This window comes from Ptychodera flava, chromosome 20 (assembly GCF_041260155.1).
Source record: "Ptychodera flava strain L36383 chromosome 20, AS_Pfla_20210202, whole genome shotgun sequence".
In the NCBI taxonomy this organism is placed as follows: Eukaryota; Metazoa; Hemichordata; class Enteropneusta; family Ptychoderidae; genus Ptychodera; species Ptychodera flava.
The window spans coordinates 33,501,925-33,529,387 of NC_091947.1; the positions used below are offsets into that span (position 1 = coordinate 33,501,925).

Here is a 27,463-nt window from a genome sequence, read left to right on the forward strand (position 1 = left end):
ATTTACATATTCTATACTCCGGTGGATGGCCATCAGGTTAGAGTTATCACAATGCAGATTTGGAGTAGTTACAATAAGATAGGACCTCAGAGCAGGGTTTATCCACTGATGCCAAATTTGACCATTTCTTTCATGGAATGATTGAAGGTCACTGGAATTGAGAGATACATTTGAAGAGAGATAAAGGTTGCTGTTCAGCACTCTCCTTCATCTCATATTCTATGCTGATGACACTGAAATGTATTGCTTTTCAATCATTTCTGCCATTGTCAGAACATCTCTGTACGTCATCCACTCAGACTGTGGCATCTAGATATCCTTGATGGATGATATCCAGGTGGCAACCCCCGTATTCCACTCAATTCACTAATCAGTTTCACTTCTACATATTCAAATTTTGGTCAAGTAGATTGAACACTTAAATTTGAATTTTGGTTGTGACAAATAGGTAGATTGAACAGGTACTGCTTCTTGGAATTACTCTTTGACTGCAGGGAGTACTTGTGTTTTCCAGCCTCTGGCTAGGTCACAGTCCCTATTCATGTTGTTATTCTGCTTCAAGCCCGGACTACCAATAACGGGCAATATAGCAAAGTCAGGATTGCTGTCCCATTTTCCAAGGGCATATTTTGATTTGTGAAGACTTAGTTGATCTACCTCCTCAAGTGTGAAGTAATGGTATTCACTCTGCTAGTTGGTAGTTGCATGGACTTGGTATTGGATAAAAGCTTATAGTATCTCAATTCACTTCTGTTCTATATTGTCATGCCCACAGTTTATGTCAGTATTCCTGCTACAGGACATTTAACTCAATTGTACTTCACATCAATGACAAGCATTAAAAATCAAAATAGATTATATCATAATATGTGTAAATGGACTTCTACAAATTCCAACTGGGGGTTCTAAATGAGAGTGAGACTTCTTATTTGAAAAAATGATGATCCCTTTCAAAGATTTGAAGCGTAGGAAGTAACATATAGAGTTCACACAATCTCTGAACTGACGTGAATGTATGCGTGATATTTGCATGATTTCTACAGTAGCGTTCTCACACTTGTATCCAATGTGAACAGCTGTTGTTTTCGAATGCTAAAATAGCATCTGATAACTGAGCTTATTTTAAAACCTTGATTAAATATTCAAGCATTCCAGTCTCAGTCTGTAGCTTGGATATATCACATTAAATGGCATACAAATGTAACATATATTACCTTTGACAGAGTCTGGTCAAACTCTTGTTTTCAATGATATGGTAGGGCCACCTACATTGTATATGGATATGGATTTTGAGTTCATTATTGAATAATGCCATATGTTGTGAATTGACAAAAGTATTTGTCAAATAGTCTGTAAATTGTTGTTCATTTGCTGTACATAATATTATCAACCATATGGGAAAACAGTGATGTAAAATCCAAGTTCATGTGACGGTCAAAGTAGGGTAGGAGCGTAGCAGGAGATAGGAGACCACATAATTGGATAAATCCACTAACAGAAGTGATTCATTATACAGGGTTTGTGTCATGAAGGGCCAGTGTACCTAAATTTCTAGCATCCAGGTGCTTTCTGAAGATTAAACAGGGAGTCAATGTGCTATCATCAGGATCTATCAGTGTGTATGCAGGAAATGTGCATTGCTGTAAGGTTCTGGGTTGTTTATCACATATTTCATACACAGATTCCTAAATTATTATGTTTTCATAAATATAGAACTATTGATGAATATTATTAATAATTCAACAATGCCAATTACACTAAAAAATAAAGCATGGATTTTATGGATCTATGGCTATGCATTCAGTATATAGCAGAAATGCATTCTTTCACCAGTTTTCACATGGCTTGAAAATTTAGCGCTTAATGTGTTTTCCACTTTCTATGTCAAAAAGTATTTGTCCCATTTTTTGTTGTAAATCAGTTTGCAAGGAATTTGTGCAATGCCAATGGAAGCATAATGCTGTGCGTGATGAGCGTTACATGGTGGTACTTTTTTATTGGTAGTTACACAACAATTGCTGGCATATCTTGTCAGGGTGTGATGGGTGATTTGAGTGAACATCTCAGACAAGATTTAGTGAACAGTACATTTCTGAAATGCCATAGTCTGACAACAAGTGGTGTGGTTGTCGACTGCATGAGGTCTGATGTATTTGCTTAATAGAATGCCCTTCAAGGGTTGATATTGGTGAACCACGCATCACATCCACTGTTCACTCATGTCATTTGTATGCAGTGCATGCAGAGTGCAGCTGACGCATTACAAGTAATGGGAGTCAGGGATAAATGACTTGGTTGTCATGACGATATCCTTGAAATGGCAATTTACAATCTTGCATATTTATTACACCAGAGAGTGGCTGTCCTTTTCAATTGGACAATGAACTCTTCTATGAGGTGTTTGTGAGTTGTTTCATTTCAGGGTCACGTTCTTCAGTGATATTGAATTGTATCGACATGTAAAAGCCTTCTATATATTGTAGCAAATTTCCTTTAAATCATTGCAGTTTACATTTTTGAGAAGAAAGAAATTACTAATGGAAAATGTCGTCATAGCACTTGTAGTCTAGGTTGTGTGTTAAAGATCTAGGTCGCCATGGTCTTGTCGCAGCACCCAGGCAAATATTCATTTGTCTGACGCCCCTAACTCCAACACCATTCTTTCCATACTGCCTGTTTTGCCCTCATCCTGTACTCAATATATTGGTGTCTTTGTAGTGGCATGAAGGAGGTAGTTTTGTTGGCATTACTTTCAAAAGGGAAGCATTTCTGTTTGATCTCAGTTGATAGTGTATTGATTGGCAGACCCAGCTGCTAGTTACATGTACGCCAGCAGCCAACGTCTGATGTAATTATTTGTATTCAGGTCACTTTCTGAATGACTCATAGCATTGTCAGTCATTAGAACAAGAATCTCAGTCAAATACCATTTTATTGCCCATGGGTAAAGCCATTAAAGATCACAAGACTTACAACAACCATAAGTTTTTCTTAATTTATTTTTACGAGGATTTCTTCTTCTTTCCCTGGTGACAGGATGATGCTGATGGTCTTCAGCCTGCATTACGATATGACGAGGTCAAGAAGGAGGTAAACACTTGGACACACGCTCAGAAAGTACATCAGATTTTGATGAAAGCTCCCTATTCCCTGACTGGTTATCGAGTTCAAGTGTACAGACTAGACTCCAGGACACAGTGGTTCTCTGCTGTGATTACAGGGCATGATCTGTTAACAAGGGTAAGTCCATTGTTAAACTGATCTTTTTATCACTTTTGCAGTCTAAATGTGGAATGAATATGTTGTTTTCAGGGCAAAGTTGAAGCATTTCTACACGAATGATGAAGGCAAACGGCCACAATCAGCCTCCATTCTACATATATTTTATAGGGGCTTTTACAGATCTGAATTCAGCTATTCTGCAACCGCAAAGTTTCCCCAAAGTGCATTTTATTTGGTTTGAAATCTTATTTAACTTCCTGGTTTCAATTATGTCATTGTTGTACCGGATGTACAGATCCTGTAATCACTCAATACATGGTTTCTGGTGTTGACTCTAACAAGCTCAACAAGCTCCCTACCTTAATTCCTTGAAACCAACCCATCCCTATTTCAAAATACAAGGGTTAATTTCCACATCTATTGATTCCTTGAATGGAATAAAGGTTCAAGACAGGATATTTTCCCTCAATTTGAACAGCTGCTACTGCAGTCCCCACCAGGCATTTGGCTATCTGCAATTTCTTTTAGTTGTATGGTTTGTTTCACATCTGGGGAAATGAGTATGTATAAGCTTAAAAATGGTGTAGACTTTTCCAAACTGTTTTCTAAATCATGATTGAAAAAATTATGTGGTCTCTTTTGAAAATTTTGTGTGAAAACAAAATTTGTATGACTAAAATTAAAAATTAGTGATGTTTGGAGATAATAAAAATGTCATATTTGTTTGACAGAGTGGTACGAAATATCAATAAACAATATGTGGTAAATTAGAGAAAATTCAGCCAAAAAGATGCTTGTACATCTGATAGGACTACAGGTCATTTCTGTCAATGAAAACAGATGAATATATAATCACAGAGTTAAAGAGCTTAGTCTGTCAATCATGTCAAGCACTGCTGGTCTGCAGTATTAATCAATGTGAATGCAGAGTTGAATTAAGAGTCAGGTCATCATAGGGGTCGTTAACCCTGTGCAATGAAAGCACTCCCACAGTCATTCAATCATTCTTTTGCAATTTCCCCCAAAGGAATTACCAAGAGGATACAGCTCAAGGTTTTGCACATCAGACTTGACAGAGAATCAAAAGTTAAAATTGATTGGACATTGACAAGAAATTGTTAGGTTTGGTGCGTTTAGTGCATCAACAACCGATGACTGTATCTTTCCAGGTTATTAGAACAAAATGTGTGGCAGAGGACTTGTTATTTATAACCACTGATACACTAGGCCATATGTCTAGATGAAGGATTGATCATTCTGGCCTCCTAGATATAAGTAATTTATAATGAAAGTTGGATATTATGAAAGATATGTCTAGATATGTTCTTGACATGAATGGAAGAGTTATTCTGAGTTGAGTAACAACCTCTGTTTTATCATCAGATGAGCATTGGCCTTGCTACTAGGGCTGCCAGATCATCAGTGCTGCAAATGCATTATTTCCAGCCCACTCAAAAGCAGACACAGTAAAAGTGTCAAGTAAAGCCTAATTATGTACTTAGTGTTTGGATCAAGTAGCAGATCTTGATGATGAGCTATTAAAAATGGATGAATGTCATGATGGTTTGTAGAGTGGTTTGCATGCTATTGTGCATTTCACTGCTCCTCCATTCCCCAAGGTTATCCAACCAGTATATTTTTATGTAAATCAACCACTGTATCTGTATATACAAATCTATATTCATACCCTTTCCTTTTGTATGGTGATATCACCTCTTAATTTGACTCTTCTTTGTGCATGTTGACAGTATTTTTATTTGCCAAAGAGTGTACTGTACAGAAATGCCCTACACATGAACCATACTGCAGTCTGGGAAAAGCTTTCTAGTCACAAATAGCTGTGGGTGTGAGCAGTAGGTTGTGTTTATAGTCTGTTTACTCTGGTATCCTAAGCTGGAGGGATTTCATACTCCAGTGCATCTATTGTCTGTTGAATAGTGTGGTACTGTCGTCTAGTGTGTGAAATTTTAAAAGGTCATTTAGAGGCTCTCTGCCACTGAACCAGAGCGGGCGGTTTGGGTGTGAAGCTTAATGATTGATCTACTGGTGTCCCTTGCTCTTTAACTGTGAATACTTTTATTGAATTTCAAAGCATTGCAATGTGCAGTTCACAATATGTCTTTCAAGTAGACCTTTCTGTTTGTGTCCAGTGTCTGAGAGGCACCGTGTTCCCAACAGTCTGCGTCAGAGTAATGTCAGCACCCATCAAGTCTGTTTCTGCAGTCATATCATGTCTGAATTCTGCACTATTGTAATGTCACTTCAGTCAGTATGCAGTGTTTGTTAATCTGAACTCATAGCAATAGTGATATACAGCATTGCATAGTATTTCTTTCAAATTGGTATCCCAGTGAGTGTGTCTGATGGCTACAAGAATCTTTTTCTTGAAGACATCATTGCAATATCTTATGTTTGTAATTCACTGGTAATGCATTGACTGATGTCATGGAACTCAGCAACTGAGGCTTCTGTGTCTGCAATTCTCTATGTTGTTATTATGACATACCACCTTACACCGTTACACTCTGTCACTCAAGTTTACAATGCACAGTAAGGTTGTACAAGATTGTCATGTCCCCACTTGATGCAGCTTTCAACGCTGGCCACTAATGTATAATGTAAACCATGTAGTTATGTGTTATTCCATTTTATTGCCATTCAGTGAGTTTACAGGAAAATGTCTTTTGATTATCAGACTGGTAAATTTGGTGATGTGACACACAAATTCAAATAGTGAATGTAATTTATTTCAAGTTGTCTGAGAAACACAAAAATTTTCTATGTCATTTGTTTGAGTCTTATGGGATTAAGTAAAACTTGGGCTTGATAATAAGGTTCTGTGTTCACCTGTTTATATCTCTGTCCTTGGCCATTTCTTACACGTGCCTAGACTGATATCTTTCAAAGTGGGCACAATGACTGTACTATATGACCTGCATCCAATATAAATGTATGTGACAGTGTGTTTTTCATGGCCAGTGTCATTAATCAGATTTGCCCATCAGATTTGTGTCATCAAATATAAAATTTAGGATGAAGACTTCAGATTTGTGAGGTTGTCATGGTGAAATCGAACATTGCAGTCATCCTGGTTTTAGCATCATGTTAGGAGGAAACTCACGCGGTGATTTTTTTTGCACTCATGCATCAGGTCCATAAATGATGATAAAGTTATATAAGAAATGGCAGTGTTTGATTTATTGAGTGCATTCCTGATGCAAATTTCCTATCTTTTCTTCTATCCAGGATCTTCAGGTTATGGATGACACAGTACTAGAAAGCCATTCAGAAAATCCAGCACATGTCCAGATGATGTTTCTAGATGATGGTAAGACACAACCTGACAATTTTCACCTACGTCTCAACGTTAGGGAGTGGTTGTTTACAAAATACTAAACTCATTAACCCTTTGAATGCCAAAGTCCATTTTTGTCCCTTTTTTAAAATAAACCCCTGTCAACTTTTCTCACATTTTCGCCAAATTTTTGAGAAAAAAACTGTAGCCAATGAAATGTGATCACCATTTGGTCCAAAATTATCAAAAAATTACTGAAAAATTCATAAAAATTGGTAAAATGTTGCACTAAAATTTTGGTGGGAAAAAAATTACAGCGGTCAAAGGGTTAACGGTTGCTGTTTCTACTGATCAATGTACAGCTCTCTAAATACTGTCAGATCAGTTCATTGTTCACCATGAAAAGTAAACAATACAATTTGTAAGACTATTGTGTGTCATGAGGTTCATGTCATAAGACGTGTTTTTCGAAAAATTTGCCATTTTGAAATTTTCATATGATCTGTATCTGTGTATAAGCTGCATTAAATCATTTGAAAGCAGCATTTCACAGATCTATGACTCTGACCTTTTTGTTTTAGAGCATGTTATGTTGTGTTAATCAATATAATTCCACAAGTGTTAAACTTCACAGTTTTTAAAAGTCCTATCTTGTGCTGCTTAGTTTGACATTTCAAGTCTTTTTAACGTCTTCCTTGAGTGGGAATGTTCGTTCATTTAGATTTGAAAAACAGACTGGTAAAATTGATCCTTCTTTAATTAAAAGTCATGCCACTCTATTGAGTATGTATAGCAGTTAAATAATGAGTGTGGTGAGTAAGTAGACATGAGATATTTTGAAATGTTTTATGATCGCTGCCAGCGTTTCAAATAACCAAGTAAATATCAAGTTTGTGTGATCTTTGATAACAATTTTTCAGTAAATACATGTACCCAAAGAAAGGCATCAATTCCTAGAAACTGCTTTCACGAAACAAGGTACAGCTTTCAGTTAGGAGGAGGAACCTACTGTTCTTAAGAGAAGACAGCATAGCAAGGTTTCCTTTTCATCTATCTAGCCTTTTAAAATGTTGGAATAATGAAGTGTGTATCTTTTGATACTGACATTAGTCTCATGACATTTGACATATAGATAGCTTGGAGATGGATGAGTTGATGCTGTCATTATAGTGTTTCACAAACAAAGGCAAATGTTGTGTTTTTTGTCTGTTGTGCGACTTGAAAGGACAGTGTTTGTCTATTTTCTAAATTCAATGCCAGATTGATAGTTTGCCTTAACATCTTATACAGGATTTTAGGGAAAAAATTGACCATCAGTGTTAATGATCATGTCTGACACAGAGTTGAACCTTGTCTGTTCCACAGTTGTCAATTCCTTGTTGAAAGGTGAAAACGTCGGCATTACATCGAGAAGACGAGCATGTCAGGCAGCATCATCCTCAAACACACAGATGGCATCAACTGTAAGTACTAGGAATTGAATTGTAATCGTCTGTCTACGCAGCAAACATTCGGTATTGTGTACTTTGAATGGGACAAAACACCTGTCATGGCAATAACTGGTCTTCTGTTCTTTCAGGATGGAAATTTAGCAGTTTTTTCAACGATAACAGACATGCTTCTTTTTCCAAATTCTATTAACGTTTCCAATTCAGTATATTACAGTCAAGATGTACTATTGGCCATTCAATTTATAACCATTGAACTAGCCAAAAACTGCCTTATCATCGCTCAGTGGTTTAAACATGTCTTTTTTGTGAAACAAAAGATTGTATTCATCTTTTACTTTTTGGTAAACCATACAAAATAACTTGATTCTAGTGATTCTATTCTCATCTATCATGTGACTTAACTGTGAATACTTATGTAGATAAATTGCAGCACATAGGTGGTGCTCATTGCAATGATGTTCTTAACTGCGTCATTTTTCAGGTCCACAGTAGTAGAAGTTCAAGTCGCCAACAGAATCAAATTCAGAGTGCAAGCCACAGCTCAACATCAACTTCAAGTCGTAGCAAAAAGAAAAGTAGGCATTCGGAGATGAAAAATTCCCCCAGCCAAGATTTAGATAAGGAGAAAGAGAAAGAGAAGGAAAAAGGAAAAGCAGGTGAGCATGTGTCAGTAATACTCTGTGTGTGTGTGTGTGTGTGTGTGTGTGTGTGTGTGTGTGTGTGTGCGTGTGTGCGCATATATGTTTGCATGAAATATGTATGTACTTCTGTGTGTGTGTTGACTGTGGTGAATTTGATATTCTGCATGTAAATGTTGGCAGCGTGTAGGCATTTCCTGATGACAAATTAAGTCTCACAGAATTCATGTCATTTGTGTCAACACTTTGTACTGGTAGTGACGTCAGTAATGTTTATGTAGATATTCATTGAATGCAGACACCAATTGAAAGCAGTACTTATTGAATTTTTCAGATAATTGCAGAATTCTGAGTGCTTTCATTTCTCTCTCAACAGAGGTCAATTGAAATGGGCTTTTTGTGACATTTGTGTACTTTTCAAAGTGAAAATTTGATTTCCTTGATTGTCAATTGAAATATTGATATGAATCCTTCCATCCAGAATTTTGCATCCAGTTTAGAAATGGGAATAAGGATTGTTAATATCTCAGTAGTTGATATACTTATAAATTGCTCTACTCTTTGTGTTTCTCTCTCAGGGACATCAGAGAAAGAGGCAACTTCAAGGAGCAGACCAAAGAAGGAGAGAAAGAGAAAATCACATGAAACAGTCAGTGAGAGTAATAAGACTGAGTTGCCATCTACGGTGAAAAAACGGAAAAGTGAAACTCAGTGCCATTCTCCGTTACCAGATCCAGTAGCTACTGTTGTACCTTCACCAACACCTGTGAAACCACCGGACTCGGACACACACAAAGACTCAGAATCAAGTACCTCAAAACAGCCAAGACAGAAATCTCCAGACAAGACTATCAAGCATAAAAAGTTTCGAATTCGAGGTCTTGACTCAAAGGTGCATTCCGGGGAAAGTACACCTCCAGAAAAACTCTCAAATCCTGTAGCTCCCCCTGTATCTGTTCCGGAAACAGAGCCGAGTAAACCTGAGGAAAGTGTTAAAGCACAGGACTCCACCATTGAGAAAAAACATAAACACAAACATCGAACGAAGGACAAAGAGAAGCTTTCAGCGCAAAGCAACAAAGATCAAGAAAAGATAAAGAGTAAAGCACCAAAGGAGTCCAGAAAGCGTTCACAGAATAATAGTAGTAAAAGGACTAATGCTGAGAAAAATAAAGTGAAAAAGGAAACTGGAAATAACAATAGCAGTACTGTGATTACAGAGGCAATGCATCTTCACAAAGCCCGTCCATCATCCCCAGTTATCAGTCAGAAACAGCACACAGACAAGCAGCAAGTAGTGCAACAACAACAGCAGCAGCAGCAGCAGCAACAGCAGCAGCAGCATCAACAATTACAACAGCAACATCAATTACAACAACAACATCAGCAACAACAGTTACAACAGCAACATCAGCAACAGCATCATCAACAACAACAACCACCGCCACACAAACAACAGCAGCAGCAACAGCAGCAAAAAGAATACAGCAGTGACAGAGACTCTAGCCATGATGAAAACATGGTTATTATAAAACGTGAAAGAAACATTCATGCTCCTGTGAGCAGTGACTTTGAAACAGAAACAGCTACAACGATTGTCACAACAGCCACAGCAACAGTACCCAGCGTTGCAGCCAGTGACAAAGTGAACACTGCATTGACAGCCAACTTTGAAGCTATTAAGCGTGAGGAGACACGAGAACATCAGCAGCAGTCTTTACAGGTGAAAGAGGAACGACCAATGCATCCACAACTGTTAAAACAGTATCAACTACAACAGCAACACCTCCAGCAGCAACAACAACTTTTACATCAGGAGAAACAGTTGCAACGACAGCAACAGCAGCAACAAGAGCAAGAACTGCAGGGAAGCCTGCAACTGCCCTCAATCCAACCACACCTTCATGAGAGACCACCGTCAAATGAAAGTTCAAAATCAGAGAGTACAAAGTCGCAGAGCTCCCTGATAGTTGACAATGGTGAGCCAGTCAAAGTTTACAGGGATCCGAATCTGTCTGACAGTGAGGTGACCAAAGTTGCATCAGTACAACATCAGCATGTACATGGGGCAGCACATGCTTCGCATTCACGAACCCAGGCACCATTGACACCTTCTCCCACAGTCCCTGCATCAAGCCATTCACAGTTACGGCCTGGTTCAGCTCACAGCACTCTGGGAACTTCATCATCTGGCAGTGCATTCGGACCATCACCAATTAGGCCCCTCACGCCGCATCCAACGATAAGACACCCAACTGCAGCTGTGTATTCCCGTATCCCATTCCTTCAGTACCAAGGCGTTGGGCTTGGGCCTGCATATGCACGCTACCCAATCTCAGCAATAGACCCACTGCGTGCCAGTATGATCACTCAGCAGGACATGCTAGCACACCACCAGTACGGCTTTCCCTCCCAGTTCCTTGGGGCTCAGAACATTGTATCCCTTCAGGGGTTCCATCCAGGAATGTCCACTGCTGAGTTACAATCACTGTGGAAGGCAAATTATCCTCAAAGGCCCTTCCCGCAACACCAAGAGGAACGGGATTGGGGGGAGCATGTCCGCAGGGAAGTGGGTTTTCAACAGAGCCATGATGCTCAAGCAGCAGTACAGAGACATTTTCAGGAATCACTCAGGAACTACCAAAGCACCACCAGTCATGCCCTAGGTGGTCTTGCAGCTGCTGCAGGAGGTTCAATATCTGTACCTGCAACCACATCTAGTGAGGGTCAACAGAGAGAACTTGCACAGAAAGTAAGCTACAGTAAATCATCAATATTTCAGTTTGTATTGGCACAAATTTTGTGTTAATTTGTTCATTTGCTTTGTCTTCTTTTGACATCTGATAATTTTTTTGTCACTATCAGTAATAGTTGTTAGCAATGAAAAAATTAGGATCATATTTATTTTTGGAGAAGGATTTTCAAAATGGTCATGATAAACATAATACAATCAGGGTGTAAATTTTGCCTCTTGATTGCAGTCTCCTTTGTTTATAAGTTGTGTTCATATGTGTATGTTTGTGTGCATATCAGTTCTGTTCAAATGTGTATACATGTTTGTTTGTTTATAAGTTGTGTTCATATGTGTATGTTTGTGTGCATATCAGTTCTGTTCAAATGTGTATACATGTATTTGTGTTCACATCAGATGATACCATGACTCATATACTACAAGCAGACTATTTTCAACTTTTCCTTTAGTAAGTAGAGGCAGACCTAATCATTTGGTTTTAGGTTCATCCAGATCCTTGGGCTGCACACTTCAAGTGCAGTGCTTGAACCAATAAACATAACTGCTCCTGTTGTCGTCTTTATGTTTGCTCCAGGTAAATTAAAAATACAGAAATTAATAAATACAGATTTGCAGTTTTACAGTAGTGAGGGGATATTTGAAAGTAAATACATAAGATAGAGTTCAGGGCCAACAGATGCCATGTCTCTGACTTGCATTTCACATGTATGTGTTCCAGGAGAAGGAGATGGCTCAGAAGGAACAGGAACTCAGAGAACAAGAAGACAAAGCACGACGAGAACGTGAAGAAAAAGAGAGAGAATGGCAGAGGATACAAGATGAGAAAGCCAGAAAGGAAAGAGATTTACAACAACAACAGAGAATAGAAAGGGAGAGAGAGTATATGAGACAGCAACAACAACATCAACACCAACAACAACAACAACAACATAGAAATCAGGTAAGATTCTCCATTGCAAAGTTTTATTCATTTCAAATGAAGAAAATCAGCAGTATTTATCATGGCCATCATACCAAAGCAATACAACAGAGGTGGGTATCCCTTTTCCTGCCAGACAGTAATAACTGTATCACTTCCCCATCAGCCAAGTCAGTAAAAAGCAGTATTGAGCCAAAAAATGACGTATTTTCACCCACTTAGCTTGGTATGTTATAGTATCTTTTGTCCAAAAAAAATCAACTTTACAGTATTATGTTTTCAACAGCCTTCAAATGTACAGTGTTAAGTTAAAATACATCATATGGAATACGTTGTGTTTCATTAATTTTAACCATCTTGACCTGGTGGTGAAATATGGACTTGGCAGGAAAAGGGGTATACTGTTACAGAGCTGGACATATGTAATACTAGGACATGATAGGTATTGTAGACAAACACGTTCTTGACTTGTTTGTAGGGGCCTTGAGAAAGATAGCAGTTATTGGATGAATAAAACACACAACTTGAGGATTACAATTTGATCTTTAATGTAACTTGCTGCTACCTTATACTGATCCATTATTTATTTTTTTCTGTACAGGAGAAAGGCGGTGTTCGTCCAATGGATCCGCTTCATGTGAGTCACCATGAACTTCTGATCAAACAGCAAATGGAACAGAGGGAATTAAAGAGAAGACAGGAAGAAATCCTGAGACAGAAAGATCTGGAGGCCCAGGAGAGGATACGAAGGTTGGAACATGAAAATAAGATCATACAGGAACAAAAGATGAGAGCGGAGCAAGGCAGTGGGAAACATACAGAGACCACTCGTCCGGAGCAGGTAGTACGGAAAATGGAATTCCCACATGGTCACTCACTGCCACATCATAGAAGTGAAATGAGCATGACTGCAGCAGCACCAGGGTACCAGGGAATTCAGATCAAACAGGAACCAGGTATTGCACACGTGACTGCTCATCCTAGCAACTGTACTGCTACACACAATGATGTAGCAGCCAAAAGTGGAAGCTACAAAGTCAAAGCAGAGCACCCAGTTGGTTACCAGCCATTCAGACATACCATCATGAATCCCATGGACAAGGCAGTTGAGAAAGCATTCAGTGAAACAGAGAGGAAACCTAGCAACCCAAACCATGCGCATACTCAGCCAGCACATTCCCCTAGAGGTCACTCCACAACACCCCCATCATTTATGAAACCATCCAAACGACAAGGTCAAGTCATTCCCACACCCCCTCCTCTAATCAAACATAACCCTGGACAGTATACTGAAGGGTATGTGGAAAAAGCCAAACAACCTTTAACAGTTGGTCACACTAGTGTGATACAGGGCAAAGAACGATTCCATGAACAGAAAGCAGCTGCCATTGAGCAACAAATGCAGCCAATGGACTTAACACCTCACTCAACCACAGTAGCAGCCACAGCTGTAGCCCCCAATCATTATCCAGTATCTCCACGCCAACATAAACGCCATAGCCCACAGGAAAAACTTAAAGAGTACAATCAGCCTAAAGCATTGAACGATAGTAAACAGGGAGTTCCGGTCATTATGCATACATCTATCGGACAGCCTCCCCCTCTACAAAGCAATCCTAAGTACAGCAGGACAGGGTCTCCAACTGCTCCTACTAAAGTTGAGCCAGGTGGTAAACCAGGCAGGCGACCTCAATCCCCTCTACATGTAGCGTCACCACAGCAGTTATCACAGGCCGTCTTGCAACCAATGGAGTTACAAAAAGCCTCAGAGGGTAAGGGAGAAGTAGAGGGCAAGAAAGCAGGAATGGGAAGTATGTCTGTAGCAACAATACATAATAATAAGACACCAGTGAGTACAATGGCAAACTATGGTTCCAGTGCAGTCAATGCCATGCAGTCCATGGTGTACAACACCACTAGCCAAGCCACCCACCAGTCATCTTCCTCACAACACAGTCTGTTGATGTCAGCACTGAGATCACCAAATCACAGTGAACCACTCACCATAGACACTAACCTGAACAACAATCCGTCCTCAATGGCCAAGAGGAAATCAGCGGAGCACCAATATGCGGCAGGCAGTAAGAAGATGAGACTAGGAATACCAGACAGGCAAACAGTGACAGCCATCAACAGTGACAAATCACCAGCGGAAAAAAAGAGCCCAGGCTCTAGTTACATAGAAAGTTTTCGAGCATTTGTGTCAGACAGTAGAAATAGCCAAATTACAGGTGGACCAAGTGGGGAATATTTGGGCACAGATCTTCGGACAAGTCCGGGGGCCAGCAAGAAATCAAAATTTCACGGCAAGGACCAAAGTGACAAACCCTTAAATTTACATCATTCTGCACCAGCAACAGTGCTTAATGTGCATTCACACACTTTGAAGGCAGAGCCTATTCAACAGAAAATAGCTAATGGGTCCCTGTCAGACAGCAGTGACTGTAGCATCAAATCTTCATCAAGTGCAAAATGTTCAGACATTACTGCTTCACCAAGCAAATCTGGCTCTCATGTCAACCTTAAAAAGGCATGGCTGCAGAGGCACACAGAAAATGACTCCAAAATCGGGTCGCCGTCAAACAGCAACTGTAGTACTGATAGTAGACACTTTTCAGACGGTAGCACCAGCCCTGGCAGGTCTGGAAACAGTAAAAATGGCAAAATGTCAGCAAGTTGCAAACTTGAGCTGAACTCAGTGATGATCAAAGATTGTTACGTAGACTGCTCTAAAAATTCACCCATCAAAAGTCCCCCAGTCAAATCATCATCTGCCAATAAATTAGCTAGACACAAAGTTACACTGCCAAATGGAGATTTAGCAAAGTCGGAGAACACTAATAATGCAAACATTGCTATTGAAATGGAAGCAGGGAAAAGCAGTACAGAGCAGCATGAATCCAACCTTGCCTCAGCGTCCGGCATGGAGAGCACATCTGCCAGCTTTCCAAGAAAGAGGAAAAGAAAAGACAAAGCTAATAATGCGGATGAGAGTGAAGACTCTAAGAGTGCAAGGTCTGGTAGAGGACCGGGCAAGAAATCCAAGAAATCAGAGGATCATGATAAATCAAATGATGGAACAGAGGAAAAGAAACCAGCAAGGATTAAGAAGGAGAAAGGTTCTTATGGTGAATTAGACCAGGACAAGATTATAGAGGTATGGTAATGTGTTTATGACATTGCTGTGTTTCAAGGGCCATACTAGACTTCAGTGTTACAATGAGCAGAACGGAATGCAGTTTTTAACATTTCATGATGATTTGTGTATTGTGTTTATTTCATGTGTATATCTTAAGGTTGTCAATTGTGTTCTATTTATTATTGAAGCAGGCGTATCAAATGTATTGGTTTTTTTTCGTATCTGATATTGTATCCCATTCAAATGAAAAGACTCAACTTTGTGTGCCATGAATTATTCCAAAACTTTCTCAGTAGATTTGGAAACTAAACAACTGCGTTCCATCACTGTGCAGTATGTCACACACCCAGGCCAATCAAGAACTATTTTTGCAAGAATTAAAAAGCATGTAGAATTTTAGATACTCCATAATCAGCGTAATGACTTTGACATAATATCCATTCCTGTTCAGGGCCTGAGTTTAGTGGCACCCAAGAAGAGAATACAAACAAGAGCAAAGGCAGAAAATAAAGGCAAGTTGAAAGATCTGTCAAAATAAATGTCAAGTGCTATCAGCAAGTGTTAAATATCACCATTCATTGATATAGAATGGATTCCCACATTATATAGTCACCACGTATGATTTTCTTGTTAAACCATGTCACTATCGAAGAGCATATGTACTTCTGTACAGTTTTGTTGTTGATATTTTAGACCAATGTAATGTGCTGTGCTCCAAGATTTACATGAATTTGTTTTCTGACCATGTGCATATTGAATAGGGCGTAATCTCTGCTGGTCATCACAGTATCTACTCTTTTTCAATGTGACGAGGTGTCATCTCCTCATCTTCAGTCTTACCAAATATTTTTGATATTTAGTTCCAGAGACCAGCTCTGGAACTGTTAGTTTTTGCTCACTTTCCTTCTTTCTTTCTTTCTTTCTTTCTTTCTTTCTTTCTTTCTCTATTTCCGGTATTACTACCATAGAACATGCTATACACAAATTTTACTTTAATTACCCAGAATGCATTGCGACACGCTTATGACGTCATCGCTCAGCTCGGACGGGTTTTACGGGCATTTCTTGTTTGTTTATTTATTTATTTTTTTTTGCATTGCTCAACTATCATATTGCGTTCAGCTATTAATAATTCTAGCTTTCTTTCGCTTTGTTTTTTGTTGCTTTTTGATTTTATTTTTCTCTAAATACTCGCCGTACGTGGCGCTATACTGTTTCGCCCGAATGCTCATGGGTTGAATGACACTAACAATGGCGGCGTATTTCGCTTCGCCCGCACAGAGACAGAAAATTAGGGTTTCCGTACGTTTACAAGCGCGGCTGGGCACATCGTGTACCTAGGCGAGGTGGGTGTGCTCGAAAACGATGATCAATGCAAAATTTGGACTCAAAATCGGCTGTTTTGGCGGAGAAGAGAAGAAAACTGCCCGCCGTACTTCTGAGGAGTCACCAGCGGTTTTTCCTATATCAGTCTGCGGGGCTGTGGTGGGAGGCCGTTTAACGCCGGTAACACACAGCCCTGCCATGCAGAGCCAGGATATTCATAGTGAACGTACTGTCTGTCACGCTCCGGCATGCGTTGGCTGCACGTATAAAAAGCAACTCAACTTTCCAAGATCAAACGGTCAGTATCTTGTGAAAACAGCGACATAGCAATGAAAATTGTTTTAGTCTGTGCTTTTAATCAAATGAAAATGCATGTGGCTCAATTTCAACGGCCTAGGTCCGATGTTTCCTCTCGTCTGATCATCGTCGTAAATGACACGCCTCTTTACGGCAAACAACTCAGCGCTACCCGTCAAGCGATTGATTTTTGCGTTGGTCAGCAGAGCGAAAATTATTGCTCTGGCTCGCGAGAATGTCGTTCTGATAAACATTTCCGTGCGTTGTCGCCCCCGTATGTATCTGTTGCGTTTTTACCGTATATGTAGGCATTTGTAATCTGTGTACTATAATTCCCCGGACTGCCTTGCTTTTAGTTGTATTGGTGTTTACTGCTATCAGCCCTGAATATTAAAATCCAAAGCACTCTTTCATTTCTGCACCTATCTTTGTCACACATTCTCTTGTTTCTTCCGCTGCTCTGGTCTCTGGAACTTCGCTTTTGCTTGCAAATGCTTTCTAGTTGGATATTGTTGTCGTAAATACTGTACATGCTGAGTTAGAAGACTAGCAGTGTGAATGCAATACACATGTCATAAACAGTATAACCTAGTGTGATTTAATTGACATGATATCTGTAAAATGATACTCCACATGTCATTAAAGCCGTGATGACAGTATTACTATCAAAGTATTGACCAAGTCTGATAATGTAAAGGATGACAATAACTAGGTTTGTCTTTCATTCTGTAATATCTAATAAATATAAAGGAATGTAAGATGACTGATACAGTCCACATGTAAATCACATGTTCTGTGTATATGTTTGTATCACAGACAAAGGGGTGTTGCTTCCATATATGGCATATCACGCATGTTAGCCTACTACCCAGTAATTGCTGGCTTTATTCTGCTATAGTATCAGCAGCAGATTAGACACAGTGCTGCATCGTCAGAAAATAAATTACAAAGGAATAATGTGTAGCTTTGGCATTTCCCATCTAATTTGACTTTATTTCAAAACTTCATGTATAGGATATCAACCAGTTGGTCTCAACATGACCAAGGCACTGTCTAAGCCATCCATTGCCAAACTGAAGAGGACAGGGGAGTCCTTCCTACAGAATGGGCCTTGCTTTGAGGTGGCTGCCAACTTGGTCAAGTGCAGGGAGTGCCGCATACGTCCAGCTGCAAGAACTGCCAAACTCAATATCTTCTGCAGGTTCTATGCCTTCAGGAGGTAAGCACATGTATTATATCTGTATTTTGTGTCTTAATTTATTGATGCTGGGTCATAGAGAAGTATTCAATTTATCAAGATGTGCACGTGATGCTTTTCATTTTGAGTGAAGTAGCTCCTGAATTATTTATTGAAATATTAATGAAGTGACAAGTTCCAACTGATCAGTAATTACCAGCGCTGAGTTTCCACCGTATAGTTTCACTACCAAATTGTACCATGACCTGGTTGTTTTAGTGGTTAAAGTTTGACTACCGCCCAGGGAAGTAGGATGGCAGGATTCCAAACTACCGAGTAGCTATGTCTGCATTCTGACTACCATTCTGTAATACATCTAATTTTTTCACAAAAGTGACAAATGGGAAATTCTATTTTGTATTCAGATATCTATTTCATAACAGTACATTGTGAAAGTAGTAGCCTAGTCAAAAACTGTGTTCCATGGAAAGTTGTAAATGTCAAGAAATGTGCATTTTTGACAACAGGTTGAAATATGGAAAGAATGGTACACTGGTTGTAGCAGGGTTTTCTGATCCACAAGATTGTAATAAGGATGACTTACAACCATGGCTACCCCAGGCGGACATTGAAAAGAGACTGGAAGTGGATGTGTCTCAGTACATCCTTGCCAAAGTTGGTGATCACTTCTGTGAGCTTGTCAAACAGGAGAGGGAAGCCCAGAGTTGGGCCATCAAGGACTCCAAAGTGGCCTGGAAGAGAGCTGTAGCTGGTGTGCGAGAGATGTGCGATGTCTGTGATACAACACTCTTCAATATCCACTGGGTTTGTGAGAAATGTGGCTTTGTTGTTTGCCTGGATTGTTACAATCACAAGAAGAATGAACCCAAGAAGGGTAAGTTGTCCTTGAAGGACTAGTCTCTGTGTTTGTACTGCTAATGGAAAATGAATACATGAAAAAGTGACTGGCCTAACAATGCAACAAACACTTATGACATTGACAATAGTAACATTTCATTAAATGAATGCAACAGATTCTATTGATTCCTACAATACGTAGCATACTAAATGACCATTGTGGAGCATGGATGTGTGTATCCCTAACACTGTGCCTAAAAGTCATCACATTCGTAGGGTAAAGGATGCTATATAATATGTTCACTGGTAAAGAGGTTCCATGTATTGCCCTTTGGTGAAACAACACAACATTTTTTCAAAGCTCATCAAAATCTCCAGTGTGTGATCATGCACCATGTGCATCTAAAAGGTGGGCACAGCACTTCTTTATCGTATGTTGCTTTGCTTATAATGATTAACATGTTTCATCTTATAATTTACAACATGTTTCATCTTATATTGCAGAAATTCATGATGAGGAAGATCATAATGAAAATCCTACTGGAAAGAAACGCAATAGATCTGCCTGGGTTTGGTGTAGCAGTAAAAATCCACATGTTCCAGATAATCTCATGGTTACACAGATTATCCCAGGGTCTGGTAAGTAACACCTTGTAAGGATTAGTCAGTTGTCGTATGCTTAGCAATCGTAGAGATCAACTCTTTATAAATTTCACAGTGTTGGTATTCATGTGGAAATTGATGGTAGCTGAATGTTTTAAAGGGCAATGGAAATTCTTCCACCAGTTATGAAAGGTTTCATTTTATGAAAATGACTTGAAAGAGCCGAAAGCTTCACTAATGTAAGGATCAGCCGTCAAGCATTTGAAGAGAAGTGAAACAAAAGTGTAGCTGTTGCAAAACTAATACACTATGACCTGGTATTACAGCACTGTGGACGGTTGGTGCAATGGTTCATAAAGTCAGAGGAAGGTGGGGCATACCAGCTGGTTGTCCGTGTGCTTTTGCAGAAAGTGACATGACACTTCTGAAGACGGAGAGTAAACCTGCCAATGGTACAAGACCAAGTGTCAACCAGCTGAATGGTGTTACACAGGTCAGTCAATGATGCACCATAAAGTGTTGCCTGCAGGACAAAATTAGCATAGAATAGCTTAGAATTAATCAGATTTGCATAAGTGAATGCGACTGCTTCAAAACTTACAGTCAAATTTGTCCCTCCACCCAAACAAGCTTTAATCATCCCATATACATTTCACTGCTATTTTGCTTTAATCATGGAAGGCTGGCTTATCAAATTGCTTACCATCATTTCCTTTTTGTTTCGGTTCAGTATAACTACGTGTTTGACTGCTTGTGTGTCTGGATGTTTGTAATTTTGGCAATACGTTTATTTCCCTCTTTTTCATAGATTTTATTTGCTGAAACCAGTGACAATGGACCAGCCGATAGTACATTTAACAATACTGCCATTACTAATACTAGTAGTAAGTTGATGAGAGAGAAGTACAATGCCACAGGTCATTCCAGATGTCAAGCTGTCACGATCACGTCATCGCCCCTCGATTTGCTAGCTGACATTGCTACCTCAACCACTGCCCAATTAGATACAAAACTCAGCCTCAGCAAATCTGAGAAGACCACTGATGAAAAGAAAAACAATATGAGTGTGTCTGAACTTTTCCAGTATTCCTATGAAGATACCAAGGCAGTTGCCATGGCAACTGGGAAGGTTGCTGGCCTGGATGCAGATGATACTGAGAAGAGGGAGTGCGTCACTCTGCGTGAGTTACTGACCAAGACGGCAGGTCGTCTTGGGAAGCCAACCCTGTCAGACAATGTTGGTTACATCACCCCTGTGTCCACTGCCAATGAGAGACCCAGCACCTGTAGGACAGTGACAGGTACGTTTGAAGACATTATTGCCACAGTGGTGGAACAGAACATTGCCCTGCCAAAGCAGCCTATCGTCAAAGAGAAAGCTGCAGATAAACAAGTGAAACAAAAACTGAATATCAGTGCAGATGATGAAGATCCATCCAGGTCACCAATACGACGTACTCTTACAGAATCTAGTGTGACTTATCCTGGTGTTCCTCATTCATGGCTGTGTGATGGAAGATTACTCAGACTCCATGACCCAGTCCATAAAGGAAACTTCCGTATCTTCCAGGAAGAATGGAAAAGGGGAACGGTGAGTGACGCACTTGTAATCAATTGATTTTTAACAGTAGATATATCATGCGTATTTCAGATCTTTGCGGAAGATATTGTAGTATGGTGAATGTGATAACCCTTTGACCCCATTTCCTGTTTACAGGTGTAACTTGCCGAGAAAATAATCAGTAGGTTTATATCTAATGTTAGTGTGTTCCATGTCTGTATCATGCAGTATCATGGTATATCAGACATCAGTCTGTTTGATACATCACCTGATGAAACCATTACAGCAACAGCTGATAACATTAGCTTTCCATGTAATGTATCTCTTGACTTGTTTCAAATCATTGATGTGTTTTTATCTTTGCAGCCTGTGTTGGTAAGCAATGTACACCAGAGTCTTAAGCAGCATCTCTGGATTCCTGAGTCTTTCAGTGAAGAGTTTGGACATCTGGAGAATGACTTAGTCAACTGCCGAGATGAATTAGTCATACAGGGTGCACCAATGAGAGATTTCTGGGATGGTTTTGAAGACATTGACAGTAAGTTTAGCTTATATGTGTTTCTTCAGACCCTAATATAGAGATATTTTTGTCTGACGTTAAAGTTTGTTTAAATCTCTGTGCAGCAGAGATTTCTCCATTACTTCAATAACATTCCTGAGTAAACTAAATGCTCTTGCAGACAGAATCATAACGTGTGCGCATACATTTTACTGTCTGAAATACTCATAATATACTTCCGTATTTCTCTCTGTGATACCACTGCTACCATAACAATTTTATAGGATGTTAGGATTATAGTTCAAATAAATGTCTGAATAAACTTCTCCAATTTCAAAGGAATGAATTGCAAGTATGTCCTGTGGTTTTGACTTGATGGTGCCACTTCACACCATATGTCTGCAGCCTTTCTTTGAAGTATAAAGTGATAACAAGATCAAAGGTCAAACACTGTCACATCATCTTTTTTACACTTTTGCAGCTCAAACGTTTGATGATTTGTATGCTAGTTAGAGAGAAGTGAGTCACCAGAGATACACAGGACACAAGCAGCGAGAAAAACCCTTTCTGCAAGATCATGGCTGTTTGCTGTGATTTTAGTTCTAAATGTTAAATTCAAAATCTGTGCACAGAATCCTCCATGTCTAGAGAACATATATGATAAATGCATTACATTTGTTTTACAGAGCGACTGGTTACAAAGCAGAATGAACCCATGATATTGAAGTTAAAGGACTGGCCTCCAGCCGAGGATTTCAGTGAGATGATCCCGGATAGATTCAAGGATCTGATGGAGTGTTTACCATTGCCTGAATACACTAGAAGGGATGGCAAGTTAAACTTGGCATCTAGATTACCAGACTTCTTTGTGAGGCCAGATCTGGGACCAAAGATGTACAATGCCTACGGTGAGTGCTGACTTCATTTTGCTTATCACATCAACAACAGCGTAGTGTATGTGTGTGTGTCAGTATGTGTGTAATGTCCAGAGATGCCAACACAGACATCCCTTTCTATGGAATCAAAGTTGAGTATGCTTTTCTTAGGTATTAACAATTCATCATTATATATTTCTCCCACTTGATCTGTTGTAGGTTCTGCAATGTACCCACGACAAGGCACCACCAACTTACATCTGGATATCTCAGATGCTGTCAATGTCATGGTTTACGTTGGTCTTCCCTACGGCAGGGAACCTGGACACACCAAACAGGAATCTGAAAGGGGTGAGTTGTCAAGTTGCTGTGAGTTGCTCAGTCTAGCATGTCACTCTGCTGTCTTGCAGTTATCTGTCATGTGCTATAGATAAAAAAATGTGGCAGTGTTTCTCTGATGTCAAAACCACAGCAAAGTAATGTGACTTGAATCACCTCATTGCATAGAGCTCAAGTTGCATCTTATAGGAATGATCCACATGACAGCCGAGTGAGAAATATTTTGGAAATTTCAAAGATAAAAATCCTATGATTCTAGTATGTACTGATTCTATTATAAGGTCAGAGACAAAACCTGCTAGGATGGTCATACGGCATGCTGTTTAAAGACAAATATTGCATACCATATATATTTCTGATGCAAGATATACATAACGCATGCAGAGCTGTAAGCTGACCGTGAAGAATCTCACAACATTTTCAGAAATGCAGCACTGCTGTGATATTGATATTCTTTCTAAAACAGACTGACTTGTCAAGCTAAAAATATGATGTGTGATTATCTGAAAGTCTGCTAGCCGGTGGTGCACATCGCTGGAATTTCTAAACTTAGGAGCTTTTAAATGGCAATTGATATGTGTGGTTTGTGTGTTCCTTTTCAGTGGTATTAAGGGCAATTGACGAGAGTGACTGTGATGACCTACAGAGGCGGAGAGCTCGTGAGGATCTACCAGGTGCTCTCTGGCACATATATGCTGCTAAGGACACTGACAAGATTCGTCAGTTTCTGAAGAAGGTTGCCCAGGAACAAGGTCAAGTGTGTCCACCAGACCATGACCCCATTCATGACCAGAGCTGGTATTTGAGCGGTGAATTGAGGGAGAGATTGGTAAAAGAGTATGGTGTTAGGGGATGGGCTATCACTCAGTGTATGGGAGACGCTGTCTTTCTACCAGCTGGTGCTCCTCATCAGGTAATGTGCCTTTCAAACCTTGCTTAGTAAAACTTTTAACAGACCATACGTTTAACTCTTCTTGTCCAGAATAAATTCATCTCAAATTGCAGCACTGTAACATGAGTATTCCCTGCTAAGCCTTTCATCAGCTTGTTCAACAGTAAAAGTTAAATAAAAAAAGAAATTCATTTCAAACACCCCAGTGTATCTAAACCTTAGGATTCTCAAAGACACTTTTCTCATCATTGTATGATATGTCATGTGTTACAGGTTCGAAATCTGAATTCCTGCATCAAAGTAGCTGAAGACTTTGTTTCTCCAGAACACGTTGAACAGTGCTTCACTCTGACTCAGGAATTCCGTCACCTTAGTGACGGCCATAGCAACCATGAGGACAAACTCCAAGTGAAGAACATTATATACCATGCTGTCAAGGACTCGGTCGGTGTCCTGCTCAGAGAGGATCCCAAAAAGAAGAGCTGAATGTTATGATGACATGACACCTGAGAAACCCACCTACTGAAATGAGATGAACTGATAGCAAGGAAGATATCAGATGTCCATGTGTTATTCCAGTCACGTTTTTCAAAGTGTTTTGAAGATAGTTACGACAAGTAGTCTAAGACTTACCGATACATAGACTGCACATCAAGTATATCTTGACTTGTACAGATAATAACTGCCTGTCTACTTTGTGCCACAACCTAGATGTATGGATGTGGACACTCCAAGGGTCATGCATTTATCGTCACTGTGCTGCCGGCCCAGTGTCTAAAATTTATTTATCAAGCTGAATCATGAAGTGGACTGTTCAGAAAAATTCATTTTGTTGAATTGTGGCTTTCTATTGATATTATGCTGCTGTCTTGATTATCCAAATTGAAGAAACAAATCTCAAATAGGGAGATCAACTCTTCAGAATGTGAACTGTGTTGCTTGCTGACAAATTGACAAATCTACTAAAAGTCAGAAGGCCACGATGACCTTCAGGATTGCTGTTGCTGTCAGTTTTACTGTAAATTCCATAGAGCTTGAACTCCAATCTGTAGAGAAAGCTTTGTTGGAGCAGCTGTTACACGTAAACAGTTCAACATAGTCTGCTGTCTGCCTACAACATACTTGTGTCTCCACTGACCTCCAGGAATAGGATTACTGGCCCAGGACCATGTGTGAAAGATTGCTATTTTTATCTGCAGGGCTGTGCTGATATTATTTGCATAAGACTTTTGTGAACATTATGATGCTAGTTTCAGTGACAACTCCTGACTGTAGAGAAAGAAGTAGAAGAGACCGGAGAAAAACTTATTTCATGATGATTTTGACTTTGGAAGTTAAAGCTTCTAATCTAGAACACTGAACATTCCAATAATTTCTTGAAAAGATACAAATTGAAACTGAAAGAGTATGGTGTACATAAAAAGTTTTTAAAAAATTACATTTTCCATTGTGTACTTTTGAAGACTGAACTATTCAGTCTCTTGGTTTTGTTTTTCGGTTTTTTTTTTTATTTTCTTTGTCTGTTTGTGTTTTTTGGCTTTTGCTATGTAAATAGAATAAGAGAAATGGTAATTAAATAATTGTGAATATGAAATTACTCTTCTTGTATATGTATCTTATGATGATGCTATCATTTTGGTTCAGTTCATTGGGTGCTATAGTTCAAATCGTATCATTAATTTTTTTCATTTTTTATCGTTTTTGTTTGTCATACAAGGACTAATTGAAAATGTTCAAGTCTCTGATATGCGTTTGTTTTTTTCATTTCTTTAAGGCAGGTGTTTTCATTATATTCAGTTTTGTCATGTTTCTTACACTTATTTTGTTTGATGCACCCGTGTTATCATTTGTGGTGGCTCTGATGCGTACTGCCCTCATGTGGAGATAAAATGTTGCGTTATTTCCATGTTGTCATGTGATCCAGACAAGTCCTGATATATGGATACCCAATAAATGTCAAAATTTTCATCAAAGAACTACTATTTTTTCATCTAAGGTAAAGTCTGAAGGCTAGGCTTAAGATACTGAAATTGGTGAAATTCATCTCTAACTGTTCTCAAGGAAAGAGCAGTTATTTAACATTGCAAATGATGACATGATCATATGCTCATCCTCTGGACATTAAAAGATACTTTTTATTTAACTTTCAAAAATTCTTTTCCTTGGGACAAAACAGAATCAGATTTATTTTTAACTGCCAAATTTGCCACCAGCTTAAGATGTTTGTGTCTGACCCAAGCCAAAGCCTTGTAATAGTTATAATTGTTTAAAAAATCTGAAAGCAGTTTCTCAAAGTTGTTCAAGTTGCAGTAGTCGTCCTGTCTCAGATTTTAGACTTTTGTAACAAAACGTAAAAGAGAAGGGAAAAAAAGACAAAAAGGGGAAAAACAAACCAAAAAAAGTGTGTTTGTAAGATCTCTTGTAATATTTCTGAATGTAATTGTTTTAATTATTGTTTGGTGATTAACACAAAATTCAGAATATCATGTTCTGATAATTGCTGTTATTTTTGTGCCTTAATGTTTTTTGATTTGTCCAAGGGAACCCAATTAGGGTGTCTGAATGTTATAATCTCTACTCTATCCTCTATATGTGTGTTGTTCAATGGTTTAAAGGAGAAAGAAAAAAGCATTGTAGCTTCCATGTCACAGAGATTTTAAATTGTAGGGCCCTTTTAGTTTGTAAAACCTACCGAATAACTTTTCTACTGTAAAGTCAATTGACATGAAACAAAGCAAGACTAGCCAGTTTAGATTCATAGTTTATGTGTTTTTGAGCGCAAATAACCCCTACCCCCACCTCTCCAAAAAGTAGTGTTATCGTACATATCACAGTATCACCAACTGACTGCAATTGAAATTGTCTCTGTAAGCCTATAATGTTCTCAGCGATTTCAATGAGATTTCATACTATTTTAGTCCCTTGATAATGAGAATGTTTGCGTTTTTTTTCCTCCCCTAATCAGTTTTCATTGTACATAAAAAACAAACCATAGGACTATTTTTATATGGATATGGTTGCAGAGTAAGTGTTTTGCCATTGTGTCAAAAGGAAGTTCTATATAATATCACATCTTATTATATTGAGGAATCTATATGCATGGCTTGGTTAGCTTTTAGAAATCAAACCATTCTTATTAAAAATTGTTGAATATTGATATACTGTGTCTTGTGTATGTGATTTGACACCCCTCCGTAACTTTCATCCAAACACCTTTTCAGTAAACTTATTATGAAGTTAATCCCTATTTGTAAGAAATGAGAAATATCTGCTGTCTCTTTCACTTTGATTTTCACTTTTGAAGGCCAAACTGTATGTCAAACATGGACAATTTTGAATTTTTGACAGAGTTATATACAAACTGACGAAGATGGAACAAAAAATAAAAATAAAGTGTTCCACATTGTACAACCATTAAAAGTAAAACTGTGTGGAGGTGTCGAATGTAATGTGGTGTGATACATGACATTTAGAATGTGACGTGTAACATGTAATGTATGAAATGGTGTAACGTTTCAGTCAACGGTGTGTGAAATGTTACATCCTACATATGATAATGAAATATGCTGTATGTAATGTTTGATGGAAGATGGTCTGAAGCCATGATTTATCAGATACTC

The 27,463-nt window shown here is 38.9% G+C and overlaps 1 protein-coding gene across 6 annotated transcripts in view; it reads left to right on the forward strand.

Moving 5' to 3' along the window:
- The window catches only part of LOC139120741 (probable JmjC domain-containing histone demethylation protein 2C), a 94,320-nt gene extending 67,320 nt beyond the window's left edge, over positions 1–27,000 (forward strand). For 4 of the 6 annotated variants that reach the window (XM_070685280.1, XM_070685283.1, XM_070685281.1 and 1 more), the window contains 18 exons: positions 3,037–3,240; positions 6,469–6,550; positions 7,883–7,980; positions 8,450–8,624; positions 9,185–11,358; positions 12,077–12,298; positions 12,879–15,434; positions 15,868–15,928; positions 18,054–18,258; positions 18,744–19,111; positions 19,579–19,713; positions 20,004–20,170; positions 20,486–21,268; positions 21,605–21,776; positions 22,424–22,645; positions 22,832–22,963; positions 23,554–23,864; positions 24,117–27,000. In XM_070685280.1, coding sequence (XP_070541381.1) covers positions 3,037–3,240; positions 6,469–6,550; positions 7,883–7,980; positions 8,450–8,624; positions 9,185–11,358; positions 12,077–12,298; positions 12,879–15,434; positions 15,868–15,928; positions 18,054–18,258; positions 18,744–19,111; positions 19,579–19,713; positions 20,004–20,170; positions 20,486–21,268; positions 21,605–21,776; positions 22,424–22,645; positions 22,832–22,963; positions 23,554–23,864; positions 24,117–24,329 — 8,280 coding nt within the window. In that variant the 3' untranslated portion in view covers positions 24,330–27,000. The remainder of the gene's footprint in view (positions 1–3,036; positions 3,241–6,468; positions 6,551–7,882; positions 7,981–8,449; positions 8,625–9,184; positions 11,359–12,076; positions 12,299–12,878; positions 15,435–15,867; positions 15,929–18,053; positions 18,259–18,743; positions 19,112–19,578; positions 19,714–20,003; positions 20,171–20,485; positions 21,269–21,604; positions 21,777–22,423; positions 22,646–22,831; positions 22,964–23,553; positions 23,865–24,116) is intronic. The other 2 variants (XM_070685282.1, XM_070685285.1) reach the window with 1 other exon arrangement.
- The last annotated feature ends 463 nt before the right edge of the window (positions 27,001–27,463 follow it).